This window comes from Protopterus annectens, chromosome 7.part0 (genome assembly GCF_019279795.1).
Source record: "Protopterus annectens isolate FY-2018-M chromosome 7.part0, PAN1.0, whole genome shotgun sequence".
In the NCBI taxonomy this organism is placed as follows: Eukaryota; Metazoa; Chordata; order Ceratodontiformes; family Protopteridae; genus Protopterus; species Protopterus annectens.
The window spans coordinates 1,710,801,190-1,710,824,030 of NC_056739.1; the positions used below are offsets into that span (position 1 = coordinate 1,710,801,190).

The 22,841-nt window shown below is 36.2% G+C and overlaps 1 protein-coding gene across 1 annotated transcript in view; it reads left to right on the forward strand.

The window, feature by feature from the left end:
* LOC122807193 (aldehyde oxidase 3-like) overlaps window positions 1-22,841 on the forward strand; it is a 1,326,697-nt gene that overhangs the window by 859,866 nt on the left and 443,990 nt on the right. The window contains exon 26 of the mRNA XM_044078243.1: window positions 14,174-14,401. Within this exon, the coding sequence (XP_043934178.1) occupies window positions 14,174-14,401 (228 nt within the window). The remainder of the gene's footprint in view (window positions 1-14,173; window positions 14,402-22,841) is intronic.

Below are 22,841 nucleotides of genomic sequence, written 5' to 3' on the forward strand. Positions count from 1 at the left end.
ACTGGAAAGTTGTCATTGGTTCTACATAAGTGTTGGATCAATGGGACTGAAGTAAAACAATGTCAGGAAGTCTAATAGTAACACGAAATGCAAAATATTTTATTTTTAATTACCATTTACAAAAGTACACAGTCTTGGATATACCATTCTACAGTTTGCTTTAAATGGAAAAAACAGAAGACAATATTGAGGTTTATACAATTGACAGATATATTGTAACCAGATTCTATAGCTTTTTAAATAACTGAGGAGTTCTTTTGAAGTATGTTTCATTTTTTAGTGTTGCTCTATCAGGAAACTACTGGCTAGGGGGTCAGCTAACTGAGTTGTCTTTGCATTCCTTTAAGTGAATGGAAGGCAAGTCCTCACATCCTAGTGCAGGATACATCACCCAACTCCCACACACACACACACACACACACAATCCCTAAGCTAACATAACTAACTTAAAGTTAATCTAGAGATTAGATATTAAATTTGACAGTGACAGCCTGTTTGTTTAAAAAAGGCTAACTCATAGTATCTTTGCTTGGGTATTGGCACAGTAGCATTTTATATATTTTTGTGAAAAAGATTGTTGGTATTATTTGGTTTTAAGGTATATTTTATTTGTTTTAAAATAAAAATATTTTAGTTTACTGTCTTTAAGAACAACTTTTAAATATTAAAAATAAAATACATGAATTTTATAATGAACTGTGACTTAGTACGATGGAAGTGTTGAATAGTTATGCGTTACAAGATTTTTTACTATTGGGTTATTTAGGATTGTGCGAAACATGTAAAACTTAAGTTAGGAAGTACTATATTACAGTTGGACTATGCATACCATGTTTGTTAAGTTAACAGCATTATGAAATGTTCTGAAAGTTAAGTTAGATAATCAATATCTGTCCATGGCAGTACTAGAAAGCAGTAGGTACTATTAAGGAATGTGTATCTGACTGGACAGAAGATAATAAGTTATAGCAAGCTGCAAAGGTAGAAATGAGATCAATTTCCAGCAAAGGTAACAGTAACAATTTGGAAACAAATGATGAATCTAGATCTAGATTACAGTCATCAAGTAAAGACAATGATAAGAACAGTAGGTATCATTTAAAAAGTAGGAGGAAGAAAAAAAGTGATGTTGTCATTCCATTGAAAACTGATAGTTTAAATGGAATAACATTATTTGCAACTAGCTTAGTTAAAAAAAGGAAAATAAGTTATTACTGTTAAATCAGGGAAAATTTATATTGTCCATGAACAGAGACAATAAATGTAAAAATAAACCCTATAATGATGTTGGGCCAATATTAGATTCTGAAAAAAAAAAGATTTGCTCAAAAATAAATTTTTTCCATAGGTAGTCATTGGAAATAAGGTTGATGATACAAGTAAATTAGATATGAACAAAGGGTATAAGGAAGGTAAGACAGCAAAAAGGGTTGATGCAGAGGAGGACAATGATCTGCGTTTATAATAGAAATAGAGGAGTGATATGCATGCGCATATGTTTCAGGAAGTGGGGGCTGTAAATCGAACATAAGTGACAAGTGACCGAGGTATAAAAAATAACTATGAGACAGTGCTTTTAAAAAAAGGACAATGATCCTTACAGAGGATGAAGAAAGGTGCAGTACTTGTCTTACTGATTTTTGTTTAGACCTGATAGGTCAAATTGAAATAAAAAAGATAAATAAGGTAGATGGTAAAATGAGGAAAATGATTTCTTGGTGAACAGATATGACAAATAAGCTGGATCTAGGAACTGGACACGAGGTAGGCAGATCAGTATAAAAAAGTAATACAAAGGAGGGAAATGATTTCCATGTAGAGCACGGGGAAATAGCGATAGTCTTAATTCTGATGTTGAAAACCAGAATGAAATAAAATTAATATGGTAATCAAGGTAAAGGTAAAAACAGGAAACTGGCTTCAAGAAAGGTATATGGTAACAAAATGACAAGAAAGAATGTGGAAACATCAGAGCATAATGAAAGTGATGAAGACTATATTATTATTAGTCCGCACATGAAGAATGAGAAAATGGTTAAAGGGAATGAAAATATAAAAATCATTATTATTTTGGGTGACTCATTTGAGTCAAAAACTTAATCCCCTTACCTCCCTGACTAAAGAAATAGTCACTGTTAATGTATTAAGAGGTGTAAGACTAGAGGAAGTTATAATGTGTGAGAAGTTATTAATTAGCAAAATAATTATAGATAACTGATTGTATATCAGGAACAAATAATCTTTCAGTTGTTTCTTTGGAGGACATGAAGCCATGTATTATTAAAATATGCATGATTTGTTTAGAAAACAAAGTAAATTTAACATTATCTGAAATTTCCCTATATCTTGTATTTTCTAATTATGAACTTACAAAAACCAAGACATTTAACACTTGATTAAGAAGACAATTGTATTTAAAAGGGCTTAAAATAATAACATTGTGAGAAAAAAATGTGGTTAATTTTTTAATTTATTCAAAGAATTTGTTACATTTTAGCAACAAAGGAAACAATCTTTTGACTGGTTATTGAAGAAAAGTATGAAGATTTTTTTAGGACATTACATATAGGGCAGAGTAATGAATTATGGGTTCATAGGAGGTTACTAGGCTATTGGCCCTAGGGTCTTTATAAGCCTAGACATGTTATGCCTTTGTTCCCTTATTGACCAAGTTGTATGGTCTATATCTGCAGCACAAGTCTATGATCAGCACTGACTGCCCTTATTCAACAGACATAGGTGACACCCTTGGAGTAACTTTATGGCGTCCCATCCAGTTGTCTAAGTTACACTTAAATAGAATCATTAAGGAGTTCTGTTTTATGTGAATTGTGAGTTTGTTCCAGAGGAGTTGCAATCTCTGGGAGACATATCTGCCTCTCCAGCATGTTCTGTTAATGTGTCAGGCTAGGTTAAGATCGCTAAAGTGAGTGAATCTTGTTTTTTTTTGACTTGCGGATGTGCAGCATTTCTATTAGGGTAGGGACTGAGACTGCTCTTCAGGCCAGGCACAAGTCAACTCTTAGCAGCCTACAAGATACAGAGTACAGTGACACAGCCTTCAGTCTGTCCATGTAGGTCATGTGTTGAAAGCCTAAATTTTGTTGGTGAGAAACATCTGAGGTCTCTCTAGTTGCTGCAGGTGTCTGGTGAGGTACATACAGAAGAGATCGTTGTACTCTATTAGTGATCTGATTAAGGATGAGTACAGGGGAGTTATAACAACCCTAGCTCTGGATGTGATGCCCTTCCTTTTGAGATGTGCAATGTAGAAGGCCTTCCTTACTACTGTGGACACATGGTGATCAAAGTTATGGTTGCTATCAGCCTGTGAACCTGTGTTACCAAATCTCTCACCACAGGGTTTGAGCTAAGGGGGTACTGTTAATATTGTAATTTGCAGGGACCCCCTCTTTGCTAAAAGGGATAATAATGCATTTTTTTGCATTTAGTTTGAGTCTGTGGCTTTGGCACCAGTCATTTGTCTGCGTAAGCCCTTGTTGTAGTATGTAAACATCAATGGGAGGCTCAATGATTGCACCCAGTTTGCAGTCATCGGTGAACCTGGTAAACCCAGGCCATCTATTTTCACCTGGACTTCTGAGAAATAAGTTCCAAACAGTAGAGGGACCAGCACAGATCCTTGTGGTACACCACTGGTAATGGTGGAACCCCCAACTTTGACTGTATAAGTTCTGTCGGTAAGCCAGTTGGCTACCCATCTAGTGACATTTGGGGTTAATGCTAGCTGGGTGAGTTTCTCAATAATGCCTGAGTGGGAGATTGTATCAAAGGCCTTGGCTAAGTGAGGATAGGCTGTATGTACTCTTTTGCCTTCATCCAGGGCTTTGGTGACATTTTCGAAGAAGTCCACCAGGATTAATAAGCATGATCTACCATTAACACAACCAAAGTGGGTTGGGTCAAGAGTTTGAAGGTCACCTATGTCTTTGTTGATAAGGTCCATGATGATTCTCGCCATTGCCTTGCAGATAAGGCTGGTTAGGCTTATGTGTCTGTAGTTCCCAGGGTTGGTTAATGGACCCCCTCTGTGCAAGGGAATTACTGTTTTCCACTCTGCTGGGAGAAAGCCAGTACTTAAGCTGTGGTTGAAGAGATTCCCAAGTGGTTCCATTAGGTTCTATTTAGACCATTTAGTAGGCAGCCTGAGATGTTATCATGTCCAATAGAGGCTGCGTTTTTGACCACAGAGAATGCATGGTCTGACCTGCTCTTTGGAGATACTAGGTAGAAGACTGGTAACATGTATGCTTTGGGGTATGTTTGGTGGGGACAGGGGGTGAAGTTTGCATCAAATCTGTCTGCTAGCAGGTTGGTGATGTCCTCAGGGTCAGTATGAGTGGCACTATCCACTACCAGTTCAGCACAAAGCTGGGCCTCCCCTTTTAGACTTCTGACATAGCAAAAGAATGTCTTGTGATTATCCATAGCTAGGGATGCCAGTTTAGCTTTGTAATTGACTTTAGATGACTTTGCAAGATATCTAATTTGCTTGTTCAAACTATGGGGTGTGTTCTTCCTCTGCTGAGTCGGTTTCCTCTTGTTCTTAGACATTAGTTTCTTCTTTTTGTTGTATAAACTATTTATGCATGTTCACCAGGGTGGCTTGTTTTTTGTGAGGACCTTGTCTTGATCCATTCTGGTACAGCTGAGTGTATACATTTGTATAGATGCTTATACAGGATATTTGTGTACACCTCTGTATAGGAATCATTGTTGACAGTGGTAGCAGGAGGTTTGAAACTATTTATGTCATCACTTAGGAGGCTATAGTTTGCTTTGGAGATATTTTTCTTCCTTTTTGCTCTTGAGGGTATGATCATTACTTCAAACAAGACTGATTTATGATCAGTCCTTACCAGGTAGGGCAACATACAGGGGGTAGTGCAGAGACCCCCTATGTTGGTCAGTACTAAGTCTAGGACATTCAAGCCCCTTGTGAGGATGCAGACTATTTGTTCCAGAGCATTTGTTTTAACAAAGTCCAGAAACCCTAGGGCGAGCATGTTTATGCTCATACATGACTCACAATCGATGGAAGCATAGATGAAATCACCCATGACTAAGGAGTTTGGTGATATAGTGAGTGACTCAAGTAGGTCTAGGTAGGCAGAGGGGTTCTTGTGGTTCATGATGGAGGACCTATAGCTAACAATAATATGGAAGGTGGTATTACCTACAGCTAGTTGGACTTGGAGTAGCTCTAGGGTGTCATATTGTTTGTCCAGTCTTGAGGTGTATTTGTCTTTAATGAAGATGCATACACCTCTGCATGTGGTTCTTTCATGCTCGTTTGGAGGTCTGAACGTGTGGAAGGCATTGTAGCCTTGCATGACTGGGGTGGTCTCTGTGGCCTTGAACCATGTCTCTATGACTGCACAGACATAGGCATCTTCCAATGTAAGCAGTGCTTTTAGTGAGTACAGTTTCTGATTTAGACTCTCTGCATTAAGCAGCATTGCCCTGAGTTTGTCTCTGGTGGATTTTTTACATCATGATTTTTTTTATGAAATTGTCTAAAAAAGGCACTATGGGGGAGGCAAATACCTTTGCCAGTAACTGAAAGCCAAGAGGCAACAGGTGAAGACCATCTCTGACAAAACAGAGTGGTTTGTCAACTCTATCTTCCCAGGCTGATAGTTACTGGATCCCTCTGGATTGACAGCAGAATCTAAGCCAGTTGTTGAAGTCAATCATTTTTGTTTATATTGAGGCATCATCCTGGGTGAAGGTAGAAAGCTGCTTAGGGCTAGGGCCATATCTGCCTGATACACATAATCTGAGAGCTTCGTCAAGTCTCTCTTCATATAGTCCATTGACGTATGTCTCAAGTCATTCACTCCAACATGGACTATGACAGAGTCATAACGGTACTTGTTATTGAGAGACTGGAGTGTGTGTGATCTGATGGATCTGACACCTGACAGGCAGCTGACCATGACCTTTTCCTTGTCCAGCCTAATGAGGAGGACATCTGTGTGTCTCACTATGGGTCGGTTATGACCAAGACATTTCATTTTGAGGTGTTTTGCTTTAGGAGCTTATTGGCTGAGATACTGTTGTGTGTATTAACTCATTACAGTTGAGTGATGATGCCAGGTGTTTCTGCAGCTACATCCTGCTGACACCTCTTAGCATCAAAAGTTGCTTGCTCATATTTGCATTAATAATTCCAAAACTATGCTACATGCAATGCATTTAAAATATCATCTTTAGGCTTACAGAATGGCAAACACAACTGTATTGTTATTTGACATCTGTCTAGTGCAGGTAAGAATAATCTAACTATTGTTCATATAATATTTATTTACATCGTCATAAATTTCATGCTTTTCTAAATATTTTAGCAACCAAATAGCACAGACACAACTGCTTAGCCTCATATGAAACCTCTCAGCTGGGTAAACAGATTGCTGCTTGATGGTATGTGTGTGACTTGAGCAGCTGCTGAGATACTGTAAGTTGTTTACAAACTATTATAAACTTAAGAGTTACTGTGTTTACTGTGACATATAAAATCCACTTTGAGACCTAGAACCTAAAGAATTCTACCAATATAAAAATAGTTTATGCAAGAGTTTGCCATTTACACTTCTTTAGTAACCACTGTGGTTCCAGAATATAAACATTTGTTTGAAATGTGAGGACATCATTTAATTCTATCAGAAAGCTTAGGCTCTGCCCATTGGAAGTTACAGTGCATACCTCCGGAGCTCCATTGGAGGGAATGAGTTAATATGTGTAGTGGATTCTGTTGGGTCTGCAGTGTGTACAGTAGGTTTGCACTTGGGAGGTCTCTGATATTTAGGTAAGCTTCTAGAGAGTACCTCCATGTATGTGGGTTTATGTGTTGTGAGCTTGTTATGTGCAAGAGGTGAAGTGTGTGCTGGCAACCTGCTTGATATCTGGTTTGTTGTTACATGAGAGAATTAATTTTAAATTCCAAATTCATAATATAGATACATCTCTCACATGTTGTATTTGTTTGTTTTAGGAGTAATTGGTTATCAGTATACATGAGGTAATTGCTACATTGTCTCAGGATGTCCACGTCAATCAGACTGGCTGGAGAAGTGGTGGGAAAATGTCCATCCATTATGAAAGGTATATTTTAGTAACAAGTGGGGAGTGGGCTAGATGGACCAGGTTTTGCTGTAATAATAACAAAAAGTGGTTATTCTATGGAGGGCTAAGGGAGGAAAACTGCATCAATGCTTTAGAATGCACAACTGAGTTGTTCATAGGGCAGCAGTGTGCAACTGTTTTGTGCACACTGAAGCAGGGGAGCGTCACTGTGCACAACATTACATAATACTAGAAGCAATTTAAATTGTTTCTATACAAATATACAAAGCTTGAAAGGGAAAAGAGAAGAACTGAATTATATTATAAAACAAGATAGTTTACATTTGCCATTACTGAATCATGGGATTGTAGTAATTAAATCTCTCAGGGGTTAACAAGTAAAAAACTGTGTAAAGGAAGATAAAGGGAAGAGGGGTTTTGTTGTTAATACATTCATCTATTACTAATTATTTGGACTGTATGAACCACGAGGAAGAGGTTTTAAGTGTATGCTTGACAACCATGGTACTTGGAGTTGGTGCAGAATTTTGGTAGCGTATAGAAACCCAAAAATGAATAGTCTGTTACAAAAATCTTTTATGCAGGGAATTGCGTGATTTTTTGATGATTGCTCAACACTAATATTAGGTGATTTTAATTATTCAGCTATTAATTAATGAACAGATTCTTATATTACTTGTATAGAATCTGCTTTCTTGGACATGAACGAGTACAGTTACTCAAAAAAGTGGAATATCATTCAAAGATCTAAATATTTTAAACCCAATCTTGGTCAATAAATCTGGGTTAATATCTAAAGTTAATGTATCAGTACCTTTGGGAAAATCTGATCATAATACAACTATTTTTGAGGTTGTAAAATCACAGAACATAGATTTAAGGAAAATTAGATATTATGATATGAGACAGTTAGATAATGAGGTCTTATTGGAAGTTTTATATAACGTTGATCGTAGTAGGATAGTTTTGTTGGACATGGTGAATGTGGATAGAAGAAAAGCAAAAGTATTTGAACTTGATTTTTAGAAAGGATATTTAAAAGTATTAAAAAGGGAAAATGGCCATGTAAACCCTTGTGCAATAAAGAATTGACTAGACATTTCATAAGAAAAAAGCATGTTTATGACCGTTGAACAAGAAATCATGTTACATATAATAAAAGATATTTGAACGGTATTGCTAAAGAAGTATGATGAATCATTTAATTATATAGTCAATGATAAAAAGATTTTTTTTGGGCATGTCAGTGCTAAGAAATCATATTATAAGACAGATTCAATATTATATGGTTCTAAACTGTTACTGAAAAATGTGCAATGACAGAAATATTTAATGAATATTTTGTATGTTTAATTAGTTTAGAGAAAACAAGAGATAAACAGAAAGTAGGTGTTAGTATGGTGGAAGGTATCCCTGTTATAACACTAACTGAAGTAAAAAACGTTCACTGGACCTGATCTTATTTCAGGTCAATCTGTTCAAAATAGCTCTTCCTCTAGTTAGTATTTTTAACATTTTATTATTACAAGAATTAGTTTCAAAAGACTACAAAGGTTGGATTTTTTGCCTATTTTAAAGGGTAGTGCTAAACAAAATATAGTTAATTAGAGACCAGTGCATCTAACAATAATTACTGTAAAATGTTTTGAGAGATGCATATTACAATGATTTATTAATCAGGAAATATACAGTCCTAATCCTGATGGTGCACAGCATGGTTTTATAAAAGGTAGATCTGCCTTAGTTTGTCAAGCTGAATTTGATGACAAAAGTTCAAATATGATAGAGGAAGGAAAATTTAGGTTGTCTACTTGCATGTCATTAAAGCATTCTACACCTTATTCAGTGATCAATAATCCATTGTCCGGAATGATTGAATGTAAATCCTTACATATAGAATTGGATTATTCATTGATTGATAGATCAAGAACAACACTGTGATGGTTACCAGTTGCTAGGACAATACTGCAAGGGTTAATTTTTGGGTATAATATTGTTTAATATGGTATTTTCAGAACTACCTACCTATAATAGATTTTGGAAGTGTAAATATATCAATGAATGTAAGGTGGAGGCAGTAATAAATAACTCTAATCATGTGGATTACCTGAATGTGTATTTGAATTGTTTACATAAATGGGCCGATCAAATGGGAGTTAAATTTAATTATAACACATGAAAAGTAATTAAATTCAGTGAACATCAGAAAGTAGGGATTATGAAGGGTGGAAAACAACTTGAAATTGTTAAACAAGTTAAGGACATTTGGTATAATTTTAAGTAAAGAACTTATACTGAAGTTTCTTGTACATGATGTGTAGGCAAAAACATTAAGAAAGATGGGATTCAGTTTTGAGAACAGTGTCCAAGAGATTACCAAACATACTTAAAACATACTTAAAACTCTCTTGGTAACTATTATTAAGCACGTTACTGACTATAAATTATTTTTTCTTTATTATCACTTTCTGATATAACATCAGTTAGCTCAATGATGTTTTACTAAAAGGATAAATTATGTTAAAAATTTATCATATGAAGATAGACTTAAACAATTTAACCTTTACAATATACTTTACAGAATAATGAGAAGAAAATTGTATTTAGCATTTAGGGATATTGTGGATGAGGGACTGATAGTTGATTTAAACAAAATATTAAAAGTGCAATATCCTAGGAAAAGAGATGGGTCTTATGTAACTATGTAACCATGTAAACAAACACAACTTAGTAAACAAGAATATGTCCAGCTAAGATGTTTTCTGACATTTTAAATTTCCAGTTAATGAAAAGAAGAAATAGTTGAGAATTATTATTTTTCCTAGCTAAGCAGCATTATTTTTTCAGAGATATGGCTGCTGACATTCTACCACTGGATGGCTAAAATTTACAATAAAATGGAAGTTTCAGCAAATGGCGTTCATTTAATTTACTTGTCTGCAGAATAATTTGTAATATTTTGTAACTACATTATTAGATTGTAATTGTGAGTAATAGTTTGTCATTGTATACTATGCATAATAAATGCAGATATGTGGTAAAATGATTGATGTTTGCATGTATGCAATATAGCCTGTACTGAAGAAAAGTAATAAAGCAAAACCATAATAAAACCTGATCCACAATTAATTTAGTCATAAAAAGAAGCAAGTTGCAAACTATAGCAGGAGCAAAAAATTCTATATGCCTCTGTGGAAATAATGCTTAAAACATTCTCCAAATCAAATCTCTAGAAAGGAATCTATGCATGTAACATGTTCATATATAATAATAATAGGGTTTATATCAGAAGAGCGGACACTTAAAATAGTGAACGCTCTTCTGTCGAAGTGAAAAACATGAAAGCTAACAATGTTGAATGCACAGATACAGAGATCAGTGAATTTTTTCCCAGGGAAAAAAATAGCTGATCCAAAAAAAATAAAATAAAATGTACAAACAAAATAAAGTGGGGGTTTCACCCCAAACACCCCAACTTAAATATACCAACTTCGAGATCTCACCACAGTGGAGAAAACAGCCCTGGGAAAAAAAAACACTGTTCCGTGCCTTTGACACTGTCAGCTTTTATTGTTTTCAGTTCGACAGAACAGCGTTCACTATTTTAAGTGTTCACTCTTCTGATAGGAACCCATAATAATAATAATAATCATAAAACTCATAGCTACAACTTCATGAAGAATCTGCGCATAGCATAGGCTATATAAATCAAAACTCTTGTTACCTCACAAAATGCTCTGTATTAGCAAAGAGTCTTTTCAGACAGTTAAGCTGCCTCCCACAATACAGACAAAACATATAAAACAAGCGTATAAAAGTAAACATATGATGAAATGCAAAACTGAATGTATGGAAAAAAAGATGAGAAAAGCCATGGGATTTTTGCTTGAGTAGAAAAGAAATGTAGTGAGCTATAGGGGACTGAGAGGAGAGTGAAGAGAACATAATTGTAAGGGCTGGAATAAAGAAGAGGATAGTACAAAGGTAGAAGGTGATGCAAAGATATCAAACTTGGGTACAAAAGGTATGATTAGACACCGATAACGTATGCTGAACAATATGGCCAACAGAAGGAAAAGTGGGAGGTAGGGAAAAGAGGGGTTGAATATGACAAGGCAGGATAGGATTATAGCAATGGAATATAGAGAGAAGAGGAAAGTAAAGTATACTTGGAAAGAAGTGGAAGGAGAGGGTCCTGAAAAGGAAAGGAAGAACGTGATTAAAATGGGTAGAACAGCTTGCATAATGTCTCAGCATTTTTTTAGGTGGCAGAATATGTATGAGGGATGGAGATTAAGGTAGAGATATTTAAAGAAAAAAAAGTATGCTGGAATATGTAGGTGATGGAACTTGAAAATAAATGCATAATACAATTAGAGAAAAAATGTAAACAATTATGGAGGTGAACATTCCCAAACTCATAAAACTCTAGCTAACAAAATTGCTTTCTTTCCATGAATTATGAAAAAGAAAAATAATCAGAAATAAAAATAATTGAAACTGCATTACATTCTTCTGCAGAAGAGCATTCACTAATTGTATAGTAAGTCAAAACGAGGGAATACAGTTCCATGGAGAATAGACATACCCACAAAGAAACTTCATGAAAAGATAGGGAAAAAAAGAAATACCTCAAAACTGCTTTTCATTTTAGGGTCAATATATTGCTCAGAGCTTAAATTAACAATTTAACTCGCAAAAAGCACTTTTTAGATGAGCATATTTGAAGATATAAAATAACTGAAAATCAGTACATACTGGCAAGGGAACCATTGATGTAACAAATGCCAGTATAGGCAATGGCAAAGCAACATCACAGTTCATATTTTGTCCTAGATGTCAAGATAGCACTGAGTATGAACCAGAAATATTATGATAAATGTCTATCAGTAGACAACACCTTATCTCACAGGAGAAAACAAACATTCTTGTTATATACTCACAAGTGAAGAAAATTATTTTTAGAAGTGTTCTTTCATTATATGTTATTCATTCATATGCCTGTCTTGACAGCATAGCCAAGCATTATCTCATTTCATTCCATTAATTTAATACTCTGCTTTCTGTAAACTATGGATCCATTATGAATATAGTGTCTCATTAAATTGATACACAGTTATTCAAATCCAAAATATCTAAACCCTTTAGAGGTCACCAGTCAAAACAATGACACTCCCAAGGTCACAAAATATAACAGTAAGTGTTTTGCATTGGAGGGAAGCCTGTTCTTTATCCACTGATGGGAGGCAAACCTCCCTAACCATCAACCTGTATATACTGCACACCCACAGACACACACTCACACACACACACACACACACACACACACACACACACACACACACACACACACACACACACACACACACACACACACACACACATTGCACACACACACACACACACATACACAAAAGTGTCACAATTGATCTAAAACACATTTCATCTAAAACACAAATGATTGAATAACATTTGACACAACATGTGTAAGGCTATAGAAAATGAGTGTTAATATGATTTCTCTGCAGTGATTCACAGTGTGAGGGGTTTGCTCTTTTCTCCACAGTTGTGTGATTGTGAAGTTAGAATATTTAAATAAGGAGATATAGAGTTACATGAGGAGGTGTAGGGGTGCAGGAGAGCTTGCCCCCTGCAAAAAATAAATAAATAAATAAAAAAAAAAATTTAAAATACATTTTCGGAGAAGTATTTGCTGTATATGAAGTTTTATATGTCATATGTTTCAAATAAGCGTGTTTTAGATTAAATGTGTACAAGATGAATTTTTTACATGATTTGCGATTAGAAGAAAAGTGTCTTAGATAAATTATAAACTCGTGTGTGTGTGTGTGTGTGTGTGTGTGTGTGTGTGTGTGTGTGTGTGTGTGTGTGTGTATATGTATGAATTTTACGCATGTATGTTTGCTATGCTTATTGTGCAAATAATTTACATATTGTATATTTCGGATTATATCTGTGTGCAAATGTATTAATACTGTAATCTCTTGCTTCAAATTTATATCTCTTGCATCATTCGTTAAACATGTTCCTGTTATGTTTTGTTTTTTGCTTGTGGTACAGATTGTGGGTCATCTGAACAGCCTGCCCGTTCGATAAGGAGAAATCTCTTAGTGAAACCAGTCTTGTATGGTTATTTAATAAGTAGCTATTGGTACTTGTCTGATTCATGTTATGATGTGGAATAATCTCAGTGCTAATATATACATTTGTGGTCTCTAGCGTACTGCTCCAGAGTAAGTAGTTAAACTCAGTATATAAATAGAGAAAGAACAAAACAAGGAACTTAAAACGAGATGGAACTAGGCAGATTTACAATATCAGAGAATGGCTGATAACAGGTCATAATTTAAATATATCTTACATCGTTAAATTCAGCTGATTTCTGTAACATAGGACAGAGAGACAGAGAGAGAGAGAGGCTGCAATAAGTGTGAGTAAATACTAAAACAGGTATACCAAGTTACCTTGTAGGGTGACATAAATTAATAAATAAAACATGTTGTCCCCGCAGAAGAATTGAAAACTTTCACAAGGCATAGATGTACTAAGTGGTAACATTAATATTTTTCTGGTGTTTTCTTTTCTCAGAAGATAATTGAGTATAAATTCCTGGTAATATTGCCAATACAGGAGATCTGCTGGGCTTTGATTACAACATCACTGTTACGATGAATTATACATATTTTAAGGGCAGGAGTGTAATGGTAGAGAGAATATAAAGAAGGATGTGCAAGGACTTCTTGTTAACAGTGCTTTAATAACTGATGTTGGAGGACTGTGGCAAGCAGCTACACATAAGTAAGTCATGATTGTAATTTGGAGCTGGATAAATATCAGAAGAAAATTTTGTCATGTTGCATCTCTTTTATATGCAAAAAAAACTAAATAAAACCAATTTTAATGTAAATATAATGAAAATAAGCCACAGTAAACCTAATTCAAAAACTTACCTCCATAATATTAAGACAATACACTGCAAAGCAGCCAAAATAATTAGATATTTCAACTGAAAATGTAATAGAACTTTATATTTTTATATTTTCAGATTCGGGAAATGAATATGTACAAAGAAAAACACATAAAACTCTTCAAGCAAGAGTATAACCCAAATCTTCTATTAAGGAGCTGGGAGGAATGTCTGGAAAAGTCATCATTTTATCAACAGAAGGCTGCCATTGCAGAATTTAACAATCAGAATCGCTGGAGAAAAAGAGGGATTGCTATTATACCCCTGTCATATGGGGTTGGTTTTCCCTATGGTTTCCTTAATCAGGTAAATATACATTCACTGCTTAGAAAGAAAAAATATGCAGTGCATTGTGATGCACTAAGTATGTAGCACCATTCTTTGTAAAAAAGTTATTTGTCACAGTGCTGACTTTCACACATAGCACAGCACAGTAGAGCTGCACTTTAATGCAATACTTCTCAGAAATAATTGAGATCTTATGCCTGTATCTGGAGAGATATGTGCTCAAAAGTGGCACTTTGAAAAGCAAGTGCAATTTTCAAAATCAAAATGGGGCTTCACATTGTGATGGCTGCTCAGTGGTAGAGGTGGCACAATGGTACAGTGGATAGCATTGTTACTTCACAGCAAGAAGTTCCTCGGTTTGATTCTTGGCTGGGGTGCCTTCTTTGTGTAGTCTGTATGTCCTCCCCATGTTTGTGTGGGTTTCCACTGGATGCTCTGGTTTCCTCACACATTCCAAAGATATGCAGTCGGTGAACTGAACACTTTAAATTGGCCATAGGTATGAGTGTGTGTATGGTGTGGAAGAACTATTGTGATAGGGCTAGCCATTCAGTGATGTAAACCTTGGCTCTAGATGATTTTCACTGCTGAAGTGACACCTTTACCCATATGCAAAAAAGGGAAAGGGAGATTGTGGATGGATGGATGGTTGTGTAGAGGAATTAAAAAAAGATATCTGGAATTTCATTACCACGGCCCCCACTGCCCTGGTGAAAACAGTAAAAGTCTGGTTTTGATATGAATGACTTCACATATTATGACTGAGCTCAGACATATTATGTTGCACGCACACACACACACACACACACACACACACACACACACACACACACACACACACACACACACACACACACACACACACACACACACACACACACAATTGAAAACTGAATAGATCAAGCTCACTGTGATGAAATATTAGGAATCCATCTAATCCATTGCATCAACCAAATGCCTGTAAAAACAGAAGTATAAGCATTTTTCTAGGCGGGAGTACCATTGTTCCCATCACAACAAAAGTTAACAGTGTAAGAGAAGGGAAGAATGTCATTTACTTACAGTCTTAAATACTCTGGCACTTTCCTGATAACTTACAGCAGTCACAGCATTTAATTTTGATACAATGCTATAGTCTTCAAATTTGATAAAATGAAATTTGAAGAAATCCGTGACTCCCTATATTTGAATAGTTATGTGTGTGTGTGTGTGTGTGTGTGTGTGTGTGTGTGTGTGTGTGTGTGTGTGTGTGTGTGTGTGTGTGTCTAATCACTTTAAACATAGCAACAACTATGTTTTGAGATGATATGTTTTGTTCAATTAATGACGTAAGAAGGAGAAGTTAGAATCTTACAATTTCTTAAAGGATTAACCACTGCAAGCCTTTTCCCTGGTGCCACTGTTTTTCTGTTGGACTGTATGCATGGGCAAACACAACATGTTATTCCTGTAAAGCTTCTCTAATACACATTATACAGATAAATAAAACATTTATTAGCTTTTCTGACACGGCCAAGTGCTGTTGAATTTGAAAGTTGTGTTACAACTGACAGAATATTATAACTGCAATGCAAAGTTTAAATAGTCTTCCAGTATAGAGAAGTGTTCATAAAATGGACAGCTTTGCTAAACAGTGGCAGTACAATAGGTTTATAATGCATTTATCAAGGAAGGATGACTTATTCTATAAACCTGAAGCAAAAGTCTCTGCCATTTTCTTTCTTGGTAACATTGTGTGTGGAGTTCTTTTTTATTAACTGCTGCACTGCTTTATAGTACTTTAGTGAATCATTTTAAAATAATGTTATGCTACTTCCCCATCACAATAAAGTGCAAAGCAAGGTATCACAGTTAGATAAATATAGGCAGCAATGTGGTGTTTTGCAATAAAGCCCTAACTATGAGCCACATGACAGGGATTAGATTAGTGGCATAGGCATATGTGGTACTGGCAAGACAGAATGGGTGTGCCTGTGTTTGGGGGGAGGGTGGGATGCACACATAGCCATAAATAGCAGTTGGAGCTCCCTGGAAGATGCTGGAGAGACAACTGCAGAGGGCTTGCAAAATGCTGGGTGGGGTGCCTTGCTAATGCCAGCTCCTTGCAGAAGTGAAAAGTGTTTCTCTCCAGTCTACCCTTTGCACAAACCACTCAAATGCATGGGACTGGAGGGGGGAAATGCGTAGGAAGTAAATCCCCCATTGTAGTAATGTTAACATGGACAGTGATGCCCTGATGTCATCATTGGTGCCAACTTTAATCAGGAAAAATGTCCAAGGAAGCCAGGAGAGGAAGGTAGACCTAATGATCGAAGAAAGGTATCAGTGTGCATTGACGGTCAGTTGCATGAGAGAAAAAATGCTTGCAAAAAAGTTGACTAGATATGTTTCCCATTCCTATGTGCATTAATATATATTACACAAAGCAGTCCTACTGTCAGTGTTTACTGCACAGACAGAAGATAGGAAATAAACATTACAGCACAGCATTATATAAACACACTTCATTTGATACAGTCTGTATATGCAGTTTTATGCAACCCCCAACAAGTATCTCTAACTTACAAATCCCCATACAAGCCAACATTTGGCATTGACAAGTGCTTGCTTATTCTCTGTCATCAAGTGCAAAATCGATCATGGTAGCTACTGCAGTAATATGAGCTACAATGATCTCTATAGTATAAATGAAGCAGAAAATACAATGCAAGCACCTAAAATGGGAATCCTTTTCCTTGGAAAAGGTTGCAGTTAATATTTTAGAACACTATTTCACCACAAGAATATCTCACACTGTTATATGTGGTTAAGAGTGAAAAATTCAATTACTGTAAGATTTTTCTGAAGGATTGCAACTTTCAGGCTACTTAGCGAAAATCACTACTGATTAGTAGAACTCCTCTCATTCAATAGGAAATATACTTATATTGTTAAAAAAACAAAGAAGCATGCAAGTAAATAAATAAATATTTTCAAGAGTGAAAGTTAGACTCTGATAACCCATGAATAGTTATCTACAATGTTAAATTTACCTGCTGATATATTAACAGTTGAGAGGACATAGTCAGCATAAAAATACATAAACCAAAAAGAAAAAACTCAGTACCTGAATGACACTGCTTGCCTGACAATAACTACTGACCCAACCAAAGATAAGTGATGTACAGTGGGGAAGTGAGATGAGGTTGCAGAAGTTTTAAAAATCCTAGGGTGAAAACTATCTGATGCTGGGATTCTTCCTTTTTGGGAATTCAGTTAGCATTTTTAAAGTTTTTTTTTTTTGTTTCTATTCTTCTTACAATAATTTTCTGCATCTCTTATATCTGAGGTCACAGCGATTTAAAGGTAAGAGCTGGTTGTCACGCCCCTAATGTAGCATGGTTTAGAGGACATTTGTGTGCCTAATACTCTCTGTCTTATTGGGAGGCAAACATAATGCAGCACCCCCTAACTGCATGCTTTCACATACCCACAATGATTTGTTAGAATGTTCTTCATTGTTTGGCTGGGCTCATACCACCATATCTTGGCTTTCACATGCAAAATCACATATGAGGCTGACCTCCAGATGCCAGTTCTAGAGAATGACCTTCACCAGAGCTTTATGTTCAGGCTTGATGATTTTGTTTTGAATACTTACTTTCACCTCTTTATGGATGGCTCTTTAAGACACTAGCTGATCTTGTTCCTTTGGATTAAAACCATGGTTAAAACCTGTAATTTGCAGGGATATGACTAACTATAATGTTGTTCACTTGAATAGAGAAGACTGAAGTGGAATTGTTGGAAAAGTTGATATTACTAAGACAAGCTCACTGCAGTGTACTTGTTTGTATGCCAAAAACTTTATTATTATACTCCTAGAATTCTTTTGAACTGGTGTCAGCATCATTTGCTTCTTTATGATTTACAGCATTTTTAATAAAACCATCTTCACTATGTCATATGGACAGAAGGGGTTTGTTCTGGAAAGATTAGAAAGTTGCAAACACCTACAGTCATTTAATTTCAGCAGAACAATCCTATTGAATGGTGCAGCAACATGCTGTTTTGTCTGAAGTACCCACATCCACTTCCATTTACTTATGTGAAATCTTGTAGCTTACTTTAATCACTCATAAATCTCACAGATTTTGAAAAAGATTCATAAGCTGAGAAAGTTAGAAAAGAGTCAGTGTAACAAATTGAAAAGGTGCACCTTCCGGAAGACAGACTTGGTTCAGATGTTCACAATCCTCATATACCATTCAGAAAGCTCGTATAAGTAGGAAAAATGGTTGTCCACTGAGACTTCTGCCATAGCCATTTATCCAGACATTTTTTCCAGATGGCTGATGCAGTATGTAGTCCAGTCTGTCTTATTGTCCTGAAAGCCTATATAACTTCCAAATGTGAGTTGGTTTATCTTTAAAATATGCTGTGGGATTACATAATGAGTTCTGCTTGGAGTACTATGTTCAGATCTTCTGCAAAAAAAGGTCTATGAGATATCTCAAGTTGCATAGGTAAGTGAGGAAACTTAAAGCCTTTCCCTCCAATACAAAGTATAAATTGGTCCCCTGTGTTGTAACACTTTGAAATTTTACATTGGAATGGAACACCAGTGTAAAGTCTCTAAACACTAGAATTGTCCTTTAATGTCTATGAGATGCTGCATTGTAGGAACAGCTTGACTTGTATGTAGTATCAGTGCCAGCAGGCATTGCATGGTGGGACTCCAAATGCCTGCAATACCAATTATGACATACAGGTGGAGCTGGTTGCAAGTAGCAGAGAAGTGATGGTGAGGTGTTTGGCACTAACACACATGCATGTGGCTCTTAGACAGGTATAATATAAGCTATCTCTTTCGCACACAGGTGATGGTAAATTTTATTTTTAACAACTACAACTGTACACTTCCCTTCTGCAGTGTGGCTCCACAATGTGTCACCTTTGTTGTTGTTGTTTGTCTTTTCGGCATTTCCCGGTTAGGGGTCACCACAGCAGAACTCCGGCCCGCTAATGTTTGGCAGTAGATTTTTATGGTGCTGAGTTGCCAGCCCAATGCCCAACCTTCAGCGAAGGCATGCCCATTCATGCATGTCTTTCAGAGGCCACTCGACCATGGGGAGGACATGCAGACTCCACACAGAAGGCACTCCAGCTGAGAATCGAACAGGAGAACCTCTTGTTTTGAGGCAACAATACTACCACTGTATCATCACGGAAGAAGTTTAACTTTGTTATGTATATATACAGTGTTGCAGCCAACATAGAGGTTATGTTGTGTTGTGTTGTGTTGTGGGGATATCTGATTTCAGCTGATGTCACTATGTATGAGGTGGGCTCAGAGACTACATGAAGAATTACTAAATTTATCGATATTGTATTTTTGTCGCTCTCCTTACCTGTTCGTGGTACACTAGGTATCATTAAGAATTGTTGCAGTGGTGGAGCAGTGGGTAGTGTAGGAAGTGCTCTGCCACAGGTATGATGCTATACTTGGCAAGAAGATGAGTTTAGTATGAGGGTAGCATTGCAGGATGGCAGAAGCTCTCTGTTTTGCAACCTCAACTTTTTTGGAGTCTTGCCCAAAGCTACATTGGGTAAGGTATAACCTCTCCAAAGATAATTCCATTTAGGATGACAGGTTTTGACATGACACATTTTTGTCTGCCTACCTATCTACTATGCATCTTACTTGCAGATAGTCTCTGATTTTTAGGAGTATTTTTTTCACAGTTTATTACTGTTCCCCTTTTCTTATTTTGCATTATGCTCTTAGCATTTATTGAGGCCATTTTATGTTTCATACATTCTTTTTCTACTTTGCATTCTTACTTTTTCCTTTTGTTCCTTCTTTAATTAATAGTAAGCATTCCTTTATCACCTAACTCACATCTGCATTTTTTGGTGTACCATTTTCCATTGCATTCTCTGAAACCTTCTCCATCACCCAAATCTCACTCCACCATTTGCTTTTGACCACTTTTTCCATATTGTACCTGTTCGGATTTGCCTTCTTCTATTTACTTCATATGTTCCTCATTTCATTTCTGAGATTAAATCTTACTTCCCTGAGCCTTCCCCAATACCATCTTGAGCTCTCCATCTACAAATTTCTACAAGGTAAACTTGATACCTCTGCTTTATTCTACAGTACGTGCAAAAATTACCTTCCTGCAACCAATTTGTACATTTAGGTTTAAATTACTATCTGAAATGTTCATGTTCCCATATGTTACAAATCTTTCTTTGATAGCTCATACTTAATTGTCCCTTTTTTTATACATGAAAAAAATTGGTTGTGCTGCATACAACATTAATCTTTTATAATCCCCTACAAAATTTCAGTTTGTCCAAATGACTCAAAGTTCCATTACTTATGTTCTGTTCATTTTCACTTTCCAGCTATTTCATATGACACATATCTCTTTTATTTTTTAATTCCGCAGTCCTCTCTGTTAAACATATTCTCTCCAGCCATGGTGCACTGCTCTTTTTGGCAAAAAAAAGCCCACTTATTTGCCACTTTTTGTCAGCAATCAAATTACAAAATGTACATTCCTTCTCATGCTAAATTCTCTTTTTTTCTCTGAACTTTCCCAGTAATAATAATAATAATATAGGTTAGAATAAAAATAAGCTAACTGTAAAAACCATAAATACAAACAAGACCACTGTTATGCTATTTGATTGCTAAAGAAAACTGAAAAGTATCAACCACATCACCCACTGAGTACTCAACAAAGATACTAGGGAATCATGCTAGACCAGGCTCTGTCCTTTACTTCTCAGATTGAATCACAAATTAAAAGAGTGCTTACCCTGGTGAAAGCAGCATATCAGCTAACTAATTTACTTATTACTCAAGCAAGAAAAGACATTGCCTAAAATGTTTTCTTTCCAAGCCTAGAATATATGCTACTAGTAACATCTTTACTTCCTCCCTGTAATACAATTCTTTTACAAAAGACATAAAGCAAAATATAGAGACTTATTCATTTGCCAAATAGTAGAGAACACCATTCTTACCCTCTTAAGAAAGGAAAATGGCTGCTGTTGCCAGCTTGATATATTATTTTTACTAAAACATGAACAGCCGATTTAAAGCAGGGAAAGAATTCCCTTGGCTTTAATGCAGATTTTGCCCCTTTCCCCACTGCAGAGTGATCTCAGAGTTGATATATTTAGTTAGGGTGTGTAGAGGGCACACCCCCCCACTTCATTTTGGTTACATTTTTTTTTCGGCCGAGGGAATTCATTCCCTACATTAAATCGGCCGTTTGCTGTTTTAATTTTTGATATTACCAGGTCGACATTTAGGTATTCGCTAACCTAAACATTCGATTGGGTAGTATAGACACTAAATAGCAGATATGGTGGTTTGTCCAGTTCATTACCTATGTTGGAGTCAGATGTCTCTGTTGACACTATTCACAAGCCAGCATATTCATAAGCCATCAGACTATCTGACATCTGGACATGTTCCACTGTCATGACCCCTTTCGAGGCCAGCATGGAACAACCTTCTGACACATCCCACCTGACCAGTCAGGCAGCTGTAAAGGTCACAAAAGGGAGACCCTAGACTTATGACATTGGAAGGGTCATATGGTGTAACTCAGATGCTAGTCAAATATGACATCCCTGGTTTTCTTATGTATGTGTGCCTGAGGTCATGCTCTTCTTGTATAATTCCTTAGAAACACCAAACGAGGGAAAAAAAAAAGCAAAGTATATTCACCCTCCTGTTATGCCTATTCCCAGGGATCCTCACAGGAATGGCATGACTTTTATCAAGGACATTTTGAGGTTCCTTTGGCTTTAAAGCCTCCGTAGCTTTTACTTCTTCATTTATACCTCAGAAAAGGAAGATGTATACTTCCTCTGTGGAAGAATCTTTCACTGAATTAGATTGTGAGAGAATGGACTACTCTTCTGAGCTGTATTCCCCTCCTGGGTTTGGGTCTGTATCCAAAAATACCTTATCTTCAGACTTGCACCCCACAAAAAAACTTTCTACTGGGGATACCATACAAAAGGTGATTCAACAGTTTAACTGGAAGGGTAAACAGAGTTCTGAATCTCAGAAGAAGTAATACAGCTTGGTGCACATGGATATTCTTAAGCCTTCTGATGAACCTCCTGTCTTAGGATCTTTTGTAGAAAACCTTTTAGCCTATTTACGATCAGAGTATCTATCCCCTGTGAATAAAAAGCCTGATAGGTACTATAATGTCCCAGATAATCACTGATATATTTAAAAGAATTCCTTATTTAATCCTGAAATGATTTCTACAAACTCAAACAAAACCTCACTGTTTCCCATCAGCTAATGCCTCAACTAATGACAAAGGATAGTAGGGCAGCAGGTAATGAAAGCAAGTTTATGCTTCTGGTACTTTAGCATTTTGTGCCATTCATTATCAAACACACATGATTAGATACCTCTTATCCATCTTTGACAGGAATT